This window comes from Podarcis pityusensis, assembly GCF_964106645.2.
Source record: "Podarcis pityusensis genome assembly, chromosome: 13".
Classification (NCBI taxonomy): Eukaryota; Metazoa; Chordata; class Lepidosauria; order Squamata; family Lacertidae; genus Podarcis; species Podarcis pityusensis.
Genome location: NC_138038.1, coordinates 27232142 through 27246917, shown reverse-complemented (window position 1 = coordinate 27246917; position 14776 = coordinate 27232142). Strand labels below are relative to the sequence as shown.

At 44.5% G+C, this 14776-nt stretch overlaps 1 protein-coding gene across 4 annotated transcripts in view; it reads right to left on the bottom strand.

The window, feature by feature from the left end:
* The window catches only part of KANSL1 (KAT8 regulatory NSL complex subunit 1), a 133080-nt gene that overhangs the window by 17274 nt on the left and 101030 nt on the right, over positions 1 to 14776 (bottom strand). For all 4 annotated transcript variants that reach the window (XM_080978594.1, XM_080978596.1, XM_080978597.1 and 1 more), the window contains exons 4-7: positions 14394 to 14498; positions 10407 to 10522; positions 8644 to 8839; positions 6976 to 7141 (exon numbers count right to left, since the gene is read on the bottom strand). In XM_080978594.1, coding sequence (XP_080834720.1) covers positions 6976 to 7141; positions 8644 to 8839; positions 10407 to 10522; positions 14394 to 14498 — 583 coding nt within the window. The remainder of the gene's footprint in view (positions 1 to 6975; positions 7142 to 8643; positions 8840 to 10406; positions 10523 to 14393; positions 14499 to 14776) is intronic.

The window sequence follows — 14776 nt, the reverse complement described above, 5'->3', positions numbered from 1 at the left end:
AAGAAAAAACTTCTAAATTTAGTGGTGCTCAGTTGTTTTAGTCTAGCATCTTATTTAGCATTCACTCAAATTACAATGCTTTTGTAAATAGTTCTTAAATTTCTTCCAGTCCTCCTCAATCCTCTCTTCTCCCAGGTCACGGATTCTGCCAGTCATTTCAGCCAGTTCCATGTAGTCTATCAGTTGTATCTGCCATTCTTCCAGTGTGGGTAGATCTTGAGTTTTCCAGTGTTTTGCGAGAAGTATCCTTGCTGCTGTTGTTGCATACATAAAAAATGTCTGGTCCTTCTTTGCCACCCCTTGGCCGACAATACCCAAAAGGAAAGCCTCTGGTTTCTTAGTGAAGGTATATTTAAATACCTTTTTCAGTTCATTATAAATCATTTCCCAGAACGCCTTCACTTTAGGGCAAGTCCACCAGAGGTGGAAGAACGTTCCCTCGCACTCTTTGCATTTCCAACACTTATTATCAGACAGGTGGTAAATTTTAGCAAGTTTGACTGGGGTCATATACCATCTATAAATCATTTTCATTACATTTTCTTTCAGGGCGTTACATGCAGTAAATTTCAATCCATTACTCCACAACCTCTCCCAGTCCTCAAACATGATATTATGCCCAATGTCCTGTGCCCACCTTATCATAGCCGATTTAACCGTTTCGTCTTGTGTATTCCATTTCAACAGCAAGTTATACATCCTTGAAAGTACCTTAATCTTTGGTTCTAACAATTCTGTTTCTAGTTTCGATTTCTCCACCTGGAACCCTAATTTCTTATCATTTTTAAAAACTTCTTTAATCTGAGCGTAATGTAACCAATCTCGCACTTTGTCTTTCATTTTCTCTAGACTCTGCAATTTCCATTTGTCTCCATCCTTTTCTAGTATTTCCCAATATTTTGGCCATTTAGCCTCCATATTGGGTCTTTTTCGGGCCTTGGCTTCCAAAGGTGAAAGCCACCTTGGTGTTTTATTTTCCAGCAGGTCTTTATATTTTGACCAGACATTAAACAATGATTTTCTGACAATATGGTTCTTAAAGGCCTTGTTTGCTTTAACCTTGTCATACCATAAGTATGCATGCCATCCAAAGGTATTGTTAAACCCTTCCAAATCTAACACATCAGTGTCTTCAAGAAGTAGCCAGTCTTTTAGCCAGCAAAACGCTGCGGCTTCGTAATACAACTTTAAGTCTGGCAGGGCAAAGCCCCCTCTTTGTTTTGCATCGGTTAATATCTTAAACTTAATTCTGGGCTTTTTGCCCTGCCAGACAAACTTGGAAATGTCTCTCTGCCACTTCTGAAAGCACTCCGTTTTGTCCAAAACCTGAAGTGTTTGAAATAAGAACAACATCCTTGGCAATACATTCATCTTAATAGCAGCAATTCGGCCTAACAAAGAAAGTTTCAATTTTGACCAACTATCTAAGTCTCTCTTAATTTCTGTCCAACATTTTTCATAATTATCCTTAAATAGACTTAGATTTTTTGCTGTTATGTTTACCCCTAGGTATTTTACTTTTTTCACCACATTAAGTTCCATCTCATTCTGAAACCGTTCTGACTCTGTATTAGTCAAGTTTTTCCCCAAAACCTTAGTTTTCTGTTTATTTAATTTAAATCCAGCCACCCGACCAAAGTCATTAATCAGTTGTAATACTCTTTTCGTACTGGGCTCTGGCTTCTGCAAGGTCAAAACCAGGTCATCTGCAAAAGCTTTTAATTTATATTGTTTCTGACCGACCTGAATTCCTTCCACCAACTGATCCCTTCTAATCATGTTCAATAGCACTTCCAGAACCGAAATAAATAACAAAGGGGAGATAGGGCAACCTTGTCGTGTCCCTTTTTCAATTTTAAACTCTTCCGTAACCACATTATTAACTATCAGTTTAGCTTTCTGTTCTGAATATATCGCCTCAATCCCATTCTCAAAACCCCGTCCCACTCCCATCTCTTTTAAATTTCCCATCATAAATTTCCAGGAGATATTGTCAAAGGCCTTCTCCGCATCTATAAAAATTAAAACTGCTTTTGTATTTATATCTGTTTGCAAAAGTTCCAAAATGTCAATAATGTTCCTTGTATTAGCAAACAGATGTCTTCCTGGGAGAAAGCCAGCCTGGTCCTTATGAATTACTTCATTTAAAACTTTTTTAAATCTATTTGCCAAAATGTCTGCAAATATTTTGTAATCCACATTTAAGAGAGAGATGGGACGGTAGTTCTTAAGTTGTGTCTTTTCAGCTTCCGACTTTGGTATTAATGTGATAAACGCTTCCTTCCACGACTCCGGTGCCCTCCTCCCCTCCATAATTTCATTGCTGACCTCCATCAAAGGTTGTATCAAGTAGTCTTTCAATGTCTTATAGTACTTGGAGGTCAGCCCATCTGGTCCTGGAGATTTGCCAAGTTGCATGTTCTGGATAGCTTGTTCGATCTCCTGTCGTGTTATTTTAGAATTCAGGATTGTCCTATTTTCTTGTGACAATTTAGATAATCCGTTTTTTGCCAAAAATTGTTTAATCTCAACATCATCTTGCGGCCCTTGGGTGTATAGTTTTTTGAAGTATCTCTGGAAACACTTTCTAATGTCCACTGGATTCTGAATGTTTTTTCCATCAACCTCTAAGTTTGTAACAGTATTTAATCTTTGTCTTCTCTTCAACTGCCAAGCTAGCAGTTTTCCACATTTATTCGCCGACTCAAACGTTTTTTGTTTCATTAATTTAACCTTCCATTCAATTTCCTGATTTATCAATTTAGAATATTGGGTTTGATAGAGTTTAATTTCTCTCAGAGTTGGCTGTGACTTCGGATTCACTCTTAATTTCTTCTCTAATTCTTTTATTTTATCCAAGATCTTATCTTTTTTCTCATTTTGTGTTCTTTTCTTCACTGCATTCTGTTGTATCAAGAACCCCCTCATTACAGCTTTGCTTGCATCCCAGATTATTCTTTTTTCCACCATATTATTCATGTTTATCTCAAAATAATCCTTCAAAACTTTTTGGGCCTTTTTGGTAATTTCCTGATCTCTAAACAAATTGTCATTCATCTTCCATCTAAAGGATCCAGTTGGTAATAGTGTCATATCCATCTTTACTGCATTATGGTCGGAGCAGGTCTTTGGGCAGATTTCCACTTTTCTGACCTTAGGTGCCAGGCCTCTAGAAATCCATATTTGGTCGATTCTTGTCCAGGTCAGTTGGGCTTCAGAAAAGAATGTTCCCTCTCTTCCTAGTGGGTTCTTTGTCCTCCAAATGTCAATCAAATCCATATTGTCAGTCATTTCAAAAAAGGTTTTAGGTAGTCTGCCGTCTTTTGTAACATTTTGACTTTGTGACTTGTCCATGTTAGTTGATACGACCCCATTCATATCTCCCATCATTATGATGTTGTTGTAGTCTAGATAGTCCAGCATTGTCTCCTGCAACTTCTTGTAAAATTCCGATTTCCCTTCATTAGGTGCATAGATTCCTAATATCAGCAGTTTCTCTCCTTGATATTGTATCTCAATAGCCAAAATTCTTCCATGTTCATCTTTAAATAGGAATTTAGGTGACAGGCTCTCTTTTGCATATATCACCACGCCTCTCTTCTTAACTTTGTCAGACGATACAAATTCCTGGCCCAATCTTTTATTTATTAACACTTTTCTATGGAGCCTCGTCACATGTGTTTCTTGTAAACAAATAATGTCCAATTGTTCTTTTTTTAATATATGAAATATTTTCTTCCTTTTTTCCGGAATGTTACAACCATTAATATGGTCCAGAGCAAGCAAACAGCAAAGGAATCGAAAGTAAAAAGTGTATGTAAAATCACTGTTATAATCCAATCCTCTAGAGGGAGCTTAATCTGTCTTTCAGAGTCCAATTTAATGTCCAAGAACCTTCAAATACAAATGTTTAGCAGAGTTTATAAATGGTCACTTTGTTGCAGACAGTGCTTATTTATCTCCAAAAAGAATGTTTCAAATTTAGAAGGTCTCAATACCCTCAGATTGTTTCAAGTTCCAATATACAGTATCCAAATCTGCAGTACTGACAGCTCCCTTAGTACTCAGGCAGCTCCTGACTCTGGGTTTCACCTTTTAATTTGTAATCCAATAAGAGGAGGAAAGTCAAGTGCAAATAGAAATCCCAAATCTTTAACTTAAAGTCTTTACTTTAAAATGCAAGTTCAAATAGATGCTTAGATCTGTAAAACTTAAAGTCTCTTTCTTTCAGCCTCCACTCCTCCAGCTGATTGCTTTTTTTCCAAGTTCAATGGCTGCGGAAGACGGACTTCCTGCTTCCACGTCTCTCCGCTCACAGCCAAGTTCAAGCCAATTCAAGTTTCCCTTTTGAAATCTCAAATTTCAAGTGATTCAGTCTTTTACTCACAAATTAGTTGCTTTTTCGTCCGGATCCGTAATTTAGCAGGAAAAGGGATCAGCGCTCACCGACAGTAGCAGCGCGGCTTCGCTCCTCAGGCTGTGAAACAGCTCACAGCGCCGCAACCCCCCTCCGTGCTCCGGAGCCCCTTACGGGGTTCCTTCTGCACTTGGAGGGTCGCTCTAGGCGCCCACCGAGCCTCAGGACCCCAGGCTCTTGCCGCCTGGGGTTTTCCGAAGTGGGTCTCCGCTTCGCCGTAGCGGACGACCCGTTGCCTGCGGAGCCTCCTCTCCCGGTTAGAAGAGGACCGCCATTGCCGTTCGCGCCGCCCCCGGAAGGTACCAGCTCATAATCTTTATAGCCTGGAATCAGCCTTCACAAACTCAGTGCCCTTCAAATGTTTTGGTTCTTCAAGTGGGCTGTCGGATAAGGGATGCTGCACTGCTTTCATTTATGATTAAATGTTTTTATATTTCATGTGATTTTATTGTAACTTGTTTTTTGTCGCTGGCTTGTAAGTTCTGGGCAAGAAACAAATGGCAAGTGTGTGTGTGTCTTCAAAACTTGCCCTACTTCTCGCTAGGAGACAGAGAGAATGCCTAAAGTAGAGGCTCTCAGAGCACAAGGAAGGCCCCTGTAGTCTCAAACTCCTCTATGATTTCCATCCCACAATCTGTTTCATCTGGTAAGGAGCAACAGGAGCGCTAAGCCAGACAATGAGATCACTCACCAGCTGATAGGGGCAATGACCTCAAACGCTTGAACATTCAGACATGTGGGCATCTTACAGTGCCACTGAGTGATGCTCTATCCCTGTGTTGCTGCTGCTTCAATCTGCTTGCACCCTGCAAATGTTGACGGACTCCAACTCCCACCAGCCCCAGTCAGCATGGTCTAGAATGATGGGAGCTGTAGTCCGAAAACATCTGCTGGCTACCCCTGCCCCTAAGCGAGTAGGAATGACAGCTGCAAGCTGAATTTACTTATTTTGGAAGGAGTTGTATCATAAGACAGTTTTTCAACCCCTCTGACCCTTGATACAGGGTGCCTGATGGAAGGACCCATGTATATATCTGCATAGATACCATGAAATACAAAGAAAGGGAATTTCATGGAATCACAAAATTGAAGTGTTAGAAGGGACCCTGAGGGTCATCCATTCCAAGCCCTGCAATGCAGGAATATGCAGCTGCCCCGTTCAGGGATCAAACCTGCAATCTCGGTGTTACCAGCATCATGCTCTAATCAACCGAGCTATCCAGGCTTTCCAAGTAGCACGCAGTCCCTCCTCAGGACCCAGCAGAGAAGGCTGAAGCAGAGGCTGCTAGTCAGGCACAGAGGTCAAGGGCAGAGGCTTAAGGGAGAAAGGCCAGTTGGGCAACGAGACAGCAGGTGAAGAAAGGGTGTGAGTTGGAGATATTAATAGAAAGACGCTTAGGTGCCAGGATGAAAAGGGTGGGGGAGAGAGAAACCACACAGAGCAAGTGTATCCACAACAAGCTGGCAATTATGGCTGTGTGCTGAGAAACAAGGGGAGGGGGCAAGATGCAAGCTGTTGGATATACAGGTATCCAAGGGTTTTGCACTGCGGGGGTGCAAGGATTTTATGAATAGGTACAAGCAAGCGCATTGCTCATTAAGTCAAGTAATTCTCTCTGATCTGCCAAGCCCAGCTGAAAACGCAACCGTCTAAGTTTACTCTTCCTCAAGCTCCCTGCTGCACTGCCAGCCAGCATCTGAATGCGCCAAAACGGCATCGTGACCTGCCGACAGAGGGAGAGAAAGGGAGAGCAGACAAGTTCCTCTCTATCTAGCCAAGTGCTTCCGAGCAGCAGCAGCAGCAGCAGGTCTCCCCAGGGCCCGCAGAGGGCGCTCTCCTAGCAGTTTTCAAAGCCCTGATTAACATCCTCTCTCACCAAGGTTGTTATGATGTTATTACGTCATCTGGAAATTTCCAGTCGGATACCAATTCGTCCAGACGAGGGCAGAACCTCTGACGAACTGACTCGTACGGTGGGGCGAGAGAGCCCAGCGGAGGGAAGAGGGAAACAAGACGCCTGCTTTGCCTAACTGTTCAAATGATACCCACGGCTGCTCCAGCAGAGCATGCATGCCATGCAGCGAAGAAGCCATCAGCAAACTAGGTCAGGAATGCCCGGAAATCGGTGCCAAAGCAGCTCAGCACCGCAGGAGAGCCAAAATCACAAATGCCATTCCCCGGGCCTCTCCCATCCCAAAAAATAAAGGGGGGTTGTGCTCTGCAACCCAGGTGGGCTGCGTGCCTATCTCTGTGGGCTCAAAAAGACAGGCAAACACACACACACACACACACACACACACACACACACACACACACACCCTGACCCACTATCATCCATGGCACATCACAGCTTCCACTTTCATGGGATCACAATACCAGGCAGAGCCAGCCAACCTCTTCTGGATATACAAAATGAACGCTTCTCTTGCAACCTGGATAGAGTTTCCCAAATTAAGCTGGAGGGAGGGCAAATTGGGGGGTAATCCCAATGTCATCCTCTTTCCCCACTACCAACATTTAAACATGGTACCCTTTTAACTGCACGTGGCTTGCTTACCGTCTGGGAATGAAAGAACCGGGTGGATGCAGGAGTCCAGCTGAGAGAGGCGCTCCATCAAGGGGGCTTCGTACTGGATTTCCGGAGGCACTGAGCTCCGAGTGCCACAGAGGGCGCACAGGGGGTTCACGTCGCAGCTGCATCGCCCCATGCTGTTGCGATGGACCTGGGCACAAGACGGGGATGGGGGAAGATGGTCGTTTTTATTTCATTTGTTATGCTTGTATCCCACCTGTCCTCCATTTGATCCTCCCCCATTTCACCCTTGTGAGGTAGGCCAGCCAGGCACTTCAAAGCCAAGCAGGGATTTGAACCCGGGTCTCTCGGGACATAGGCCAAGGTTCTTAACCACTGCGCCACACTGGCTATCGGAATGTTTTCAGAAACAAGAGAGCCAAGCCCATCTCCTAGCACCTGCTGGTTTCATGCTCAGCACCCACCTTGGATTATCCCTTAAGAGATGGCAGGGCCTAATCCAATCTCATCAATTCTGGTAAACTAAATTCATCAATTTCATCTCCAGGCACACTCTGGGTTTAGGAGGCTCTCAAACTTAAAGGCAGGGCACCCTGGACCGCTGCTCTTTGCCTCTGTGAAGGACACCGAAGCCAGTTTAACCTGTCTAGTGAGTAATTCTAATTAAAGAACCATTGTTATGCAAGGGTATAGGAGGCTGTGTGAGAGACTGCAACTCCAGACTACTTCACCACCACTAATCCTTAACTGGGGAGGGAGGGTTGCTTCTCCTAAATCTCCATGACGACATCATGGACCCATATTAGCAACTTTCAAAGGTTTAACCTTTTTATTTCTTGTGTTTGTTAAGTCTTTGAAAACACAGTTCTTTCTCAAGGTAGCATAGACTATCTGATCAAATCAGTTTACAACTTGTAACAAAGCCTTATTAAAATAGTAATACAAAAATCAAAGCAGAAAATAAGAAAGTCCTGGTTTTTATGCTCTTGCGGAAAGCCACCTTCACTCATTTCCTAGCATCAGGGAGCGAATAAAGGCAGGCATGAAGCATGCAGTCTCTATCTGGAGAAACAGTGAAAATTAGAGGGGCCCCATAAAATCAGTATAGGTCAGGAAATATGGTTTCAATATAGCTCCTTGTCCCGCTTTGTTGTAACGAGCAAATATAGAAAGCAGCACATACACGTGAGATCTGTTTAAAGTATAAGTATTTGCAGAGTTCTTAAAATTCAAGGTGGGTGCTTTTTTAAAATAATCTGGATAAACTTGGTACTGAATTTTTATTTTATTTTTAGACATAGCCAAGGGAGCGGAAAGCCCCTCCTTGCCCATTTGACCAGTCATCAGGCCAAGACAGCACAGGGCACTCTCTCCCTTCCCATTCACCCACATCCTGCTCCTAAGAAGGAAAAGCAATGGATGAGGAGGCTTATCAGAGTCTCACTGTCACCACCAAGTCTGACAACCTTTACTTTATCTGCACATCACAGAGGCCCGGAGCACATACTTTACAGCGAGATGGGTACCGATATCAAAATGCAACATGGGCAAATTCTTGCATGGATCCATCCTGCATTCTTTTTTTGCTTCCTGCTGTCGTTCCTTTCCTCTGCCACCCCAAATCACCAAAACCAGATTCCCGCCGCCAAGTGCAAGACAAGAGGCGACACACCCATCTTCTTCCACACTGACCTTTTTGGAGAGTGGCACCAGGCTGCTGGGTCGAACAAGCCGCCTCTTCTTGCAGCTGAGGACAGGGCGAGTGCGGGCTGCTACACAGGTTCCATCAGCCGCTGAAGAAGCCACGTTTAGCCTCTGCTTTTTGCGCAACAACTCATCGGCGTCTGAGCTGTCTCCCTGAGCGTGCTCTGTCAAGCCTGGCTGTAGACTGCCCAAGAAGGGGGAAAAGCAGAGTGTTAGGTGTCTCTACCGCTTAACCACAACCCCGCTATGAGTGAAATGTTTCCAAATCCCTGTTGTTTTAAAACAGAAAGCAAATCCAAGTAATGAGGAACTGAGACCCAGACTTTAATGTCCTAGGATAATATTCTGCTCTTGGCAAGCTAAGGTTCTCCAGCTCTGTTAGAAACGCAGGAAGGAGCCTCGTGCCAAGGCAGAGGACTGGGTCTCCTTAGCTCAACGTTGCCCACCCCAGCCCTCCCCAACCTGGTGCCCGGCAGGTGGTACTGGAACTACAACTCCCACCAGCCCCAGTTAGCATGGCCACTAGCCAGGGGTTATGGGAATTGTAGTCCAAAAAAAGCACCTGGCGAGCACCAGATTGATAAAGACTGGCCTACCAGGGTATGTTGAATTTTTCAGCTTTCAAATTCCCCCAATGAGGGGTGCTAAAAAATTGTAACATAACTTGGGAATTCAAAATATATTTTTGTTAAAATAATATAATTTAGTTTTGCTTGGTAGATAAAATGTGTGTAGAATTGCACAGAAATCATTAAAAACGACTGCCAAGAACTTGCAGTTATATTTGTTGTTGCTAACGACGACAACATAGAATTCGGTTTTCCAAAAGCAGTTTATGTGCTTCTTCGTCGAGCATAGACTTACCAAGCTAAATGTTATCTGATCACAAAAAATAAAAGCAGATTTGAATTCCTCACACCCAAAAAACGTATTTGAAGACACTTCACTGAATAAAATTTGCAAAACTTTAGTTTCACCCCCTAAAATGACACTCCCTACTGGCCTTCACTGACAGGCAGCAGATCTTCAGCCAAGAGCTAATTCACAGCTTTACCTGGAGATGCTGGAGCCTCAACAATGTGGGTTTTGCATGCAAAATATGCCCTCGGCCACTTAGCCACGACCCTTCCCTTTGCCTCTCCTCTCCCACCTGCCCTTCCTACCTTCAACCTCTTGCTCTTTCCTCTGCAGAAGCCCACACTTCTCTCCCACACCCCTGCTGTGCTCCTCTTTCCTGCTATAGCTTTGCCCCTCCTTCAGTCAAAGCTGTGCCTGGGGCAGCACTGTCCTCTTTCACAACAGAACCCTTCTCTCTCCCCCTCCCCAACTCCCTTCCATGCCAATCTTCCTCTCTAAGCCCTTAAGAATACCCTGGCTCCATTTGCTTGTCTCCAAAGTATTATACCTGGCCTGCATAGCATTTCTAAGAAAGGTATGAACTGGCACTGAACAAAAGCTGTAAACGTGGGCTGTGTTAATGTTTCTAGGAAAGGTACAGACTGGTGCTGGGAACAAATGATATAAACTGTTCTATTTGGACCGTGCAACGTTTCTCGGAAAGGTATAAACCGGTGCGGAATAAATGCTATACACTTCAGGAAGATTTTGACTCAACACACAAGCTGCAGTACATCAAGAGGCAATTCGTAACCGAGGATGCTCACTGAGGAGCATAAATGTTAGAGCATATATTATCATCTCAATTCCCCCCTCCCTTTGGGGTGGGGGGATGCACTCTGCAAGAGCCTTACGTGTTAATAACTCCATTGACCGGTCTCGGCACTCCACAAGTTTTGGCAGGTAGGGACTCTGGGGTATTGCCAACAGATGAACAAAGGTTCTCTGACGAATGGGAGAGGCATGTGCCCTATGGGTAGAGAAGGAAGGGGGGGAATGTGTCAAAAGTTGTACAGTTCCAAAATAGCCAACATATCGTTTTTCTCCTGGTTCTCTTGACATGCCACGGCAGCAAAAATCACCCAGAGTTATTTGGCATTTAGATTATTGTCTTTGCAACTTCTGCATTTCTGCCTCTTAAACAACACAGAACGTAACAGGCTGGAACATGGGTTGGTGACTTCAAAGCCCCACTGACTCAGGGATGCCCAAGAAGAATTTCCTTCAACCTTTACAAATGCTCTTAAAAAGCGAAGGTTTTCTTTGGAACAAAAGGCAGCAAGGCAGGTTTGCCTGTTTTCAATGTCTAGCTTTCTATTATTCATCATGTGATCAGTCGCTTTCTTACAGAAGGTGCCTTGCACAGCTGAGGGCATCTCAGAAGGTATCAATGCACACATCCCATGACATATCACAACACACCCTGCAATTTCCTAGGAAAAAAATGTAACCCTCTTGAAGCTGATCCTGAGATTGCACATCTCAGCTTAGAAGTAAAAGTGTGTTACTCTTCCTTTTCTTTTCACGCATTTTAAAAGATTCTTACGTAGGTAACAAGCACAAAAAATTTAAACAAGAGCTGGGGAACTTCCCTCCAGATATTGCTAGACATCACCTCTGACATTTGGCTAGGCTGATGAAAGCAGGTCCAACACCATATAGAGGACCACAGGTTTAAATAAGGGTCAACAAGTCAACTCTGTATAAAGCAGCTCCTTATCCCTTTATATAGCTGTATTGCAGCAGCAGTCCTCCAATTACTGGTGTGTGTGTGTGTGTGTGTGTGTGTGTGTGTGTCTATACACACATGCAGGGGGACCCTTAATGAAATCCACCCTCCCAACTTCTAATTTTTAGCTGAAGCATGCCTCCCCCTTAGACTCCTAAAACAGCAGACTGCGGGGTTGGGGGTGGCCCCCTATCACCCGGTAATGTGAACACGAGTTGCTAGCCAGGGATCGCAGAGGCATTACAAGGGCTGGTCCACGTTTCTCCAGAGTGGAGAGCAGCACTGTCAGATTAAGAAAACTGTATATTACATCCAGCTCCACTGCCAAATACAGTCTGCAGTCTGCCCTGCATTTGTACTTAGCATTCTGCATGTATTATTGTGCGAATGACAACCTGCATGTTAATGGCCTGCGATCAGAAGCACACAATTAGCAACACCCCTTTGCCAATCACTGCTGTCCTCTCTAAGGAAAGAGGTGGACGGTTACCACCCTGCAAACTGCCTGGGCAAATGCAGCTGAGAGGTCCTATCATAGCACCTGCCACCTTTTCCCAGGCTATGAAATAAAAAGCCGCCTTGTACTGGAGCCATATATATTTTTTTCATCTGCTCCGATTAGCAGGGCCTCTTCGTGGCCTCAAGCAGAGGCCTCTCCCAGCTCTGCTACCCAAAATGCCAGGGAATGAACCTGGGGCCTGTATGCATGCCAAGTAAATGCTCTCCCCAATGGACTATGGGCCCTGCCACACACACCAGAGTGCTCCCCTTTCCCTCCTCTACCCTTCTAGCATGGCTGGGAAGGTCTTGGGTTCCTGGGTTATTCACGTGCTTAAATGAAAGCACCTAGGAATCTTGACATTTCCGTCCAAAGACTGAACTGAAACATCTCTTGCATCTCTGAATCTGGGTCAGTCTAGGCCTAGCCAAGAGCAAGTTTGGAGCGTGCTGAAGAACTCTTGTGTACTACTCTGAGCCAACAGCTGAAAAGGTGGGATACAATATCCCTGCCCATTCCTGGCGCCACATTGGTCCTATAAATGTGCTTCTGGCTCCAAGAGTTCGCTGCTTCTCTCTTGTCAATTGCACTGCCGTTTAAACTGCCTAGTTACACTAACACTGTAGATGGTTCCATCTACTGTTATATACCACTGGTTCTGCTGTGAACGTAAATATGGTTTTTAATGACCTCGTTTTTGCAGGAAGGAGAAACAGAAATTCTAAAACATTAAAACAAACAAATAGAAGTTTGATTCTTATGCCCTGGAATTTTGAAAACTGCCTCTGGCCCTGTGATGCAGTAAAATGTAACGCTGAGCTCACAATCATGCACAAATCCTGGGAAATGTGTGTGTCCAACTTCTTGTTGACACTGCGCAGCCACAAGTGGAAAGTATGAGTCACAGAAACACAGCCATTCACGCCCACTTGGAAATGGGTTATTATTCACTTGTTCGGAGCCATAAAATTCCAGAAAAGAGGAAGCTTTAGGGGATGGGGTGGAGAACCTCTGGCCCAGCAGTCAAGTGCAGCCCTACAGGCCCTCAGGCCTTCTGCTTCTCAGCTGGCTCTACCTTGCAGCTTTCAATGAGTGGAATGTGTCCTTAATGCCTCTTGATTAACCAGATCAGTGTTTCCCAAACCTGGGACAGCAGCTGTTTTTGGACTACAATTCCCATCATCCCTAACCACTGGTCCTGGCTAGCTAGGGATGATGGGAGTTGTAGTCGAAAAACAGCTGGAGACCCAAGTTTGGGAAACCCTGAACTAGATGGAGAATAGAGAGGGGTGCTTGGTTATCTGAGCAGAAACTAGCCCACTACTGTATGAAGGTAATATTTGCTGCTCTGCCCACTTTTGCCTTTAGCATCACATGCCAGTGGCATGTGCCGCCCCCCCCCCCCGGTTGCTCAGAAGGGAATGTGGCCCCTGGACTGAAAAAGGTTCTTGATCCTTGCTTAAGGAAATGTGCCTACCCCTTTGAAAAGCTGGTTTCAATCAAGAATCTAACAGTGGGCAACGAAGGAAAAACAGGCATGGCCCAATGACAGGGATTATGGAAGTTGTAGTTTAGCAACGTCCGGAAGGCTACAGCTTCCACAACCTTGGTTTTAAGAGGAGGGAAAAAAATCATATCTGAAACTGAGAGTCTATTAGTGAACCCTGGAGATTTCTGGATTTTCCGATGTGCTTTGGGTTTGTTAGCTTCTGAACTTCCCTTCAAAACCTTCCCTGGAATTTATTTTGCCTATGCCTTCAAAATCCCCAGAAATATGTACTGGTCTTTCCCACGTTTTGCAAGTGGTGAACGTATTCTGCATATGGAAATAGATTTCGTGCACAGATCTGTGGACAGGGAGAAGGCACTGAACAAGGAGAAGCAGACAGGGCAAAGTCATCCGGGAACATGCATGGAACCCAGAGGCTTCATGCTTCTCCCCATGTTGGAAGTCTGTGCTGCTCTGGGCTCAGCAAACTTGTACAGTGGTACCTCGGGTTAAGAACTTAATTCGTTCTGGAGGTCTGTTCTTAACCTGAAACTGTTCTTAACCTGAAACACCACTTTAGCTAATGGGGCCTCCTGCTGCCGCTGCACAATTTCTGTTCTCATCCTGAAGCAAAGTCCTTAACCCGAGGTAATATTTCTGGGTTAGTGGAGTCTGTAACCTGAAGCGTATGTAACCTGAAGCATATGTATCCTGAGGTACCACTGTACTTGCAAAGTTTTGGCTGCTCCTGCAGTTCTCTATATAGATACGCAAAGTATGCATATTGGTATTTTCCTGAATGCTGGGTCAAAAACAACAGAGCAGGAGATAGGGAGATAGGGAGATAGATAGATAGATAGATAGATAGATAGATAGATAGATAGACAGATAGACACACACACACACACACACACACACACACACACACACTACAGCCAAAGCCTTCCTACTTCTGTTTCTCTGCATGCAGGATAGTTTTTTCCCCTGCACAGCGTACAAACAAAGGATCTGTTAAAAGCAAAGAGAATGACAGAAGTAGACAGAGCAATATAATGCTAGCAGAGGAACAGGGGACAGGAAGGAGCAAGAGCCCGACCAGCTCTTATAGCACCCTCAGCACTTACCAGTCTGTCAATCCCGGGCTCCGGCTTGACGTCAGCACTAAGAGTGTGGGATGAGTCACCTAATAAAGGGTCAGAGGGAGGCGCCTCACCAAGGAGTATCAGGCCCTGAAAGAGACAGGGAAGAGCAATTCAGTGGCATCTTTCTCTGGCGGCTTCTCCTTCACACAACTCCCAAGAAATTTCTTCTTTCCCCTTTCACTTTATCTGCAAAGCTTCTCAAGAGACATCAGTTCCTCCACTTTCTCCTACCAGTCCCTTCTCCATTCTTGCACCAATTTGCGCCTAAATGATGGAGAGCTTAAGGGATGAGAGCGAGGGAAGGAAAGCATCAAGGTGGGGTTTTTGTTTTGTTTAAGTTAGCTTAATGCCCCCAGAACAAGATT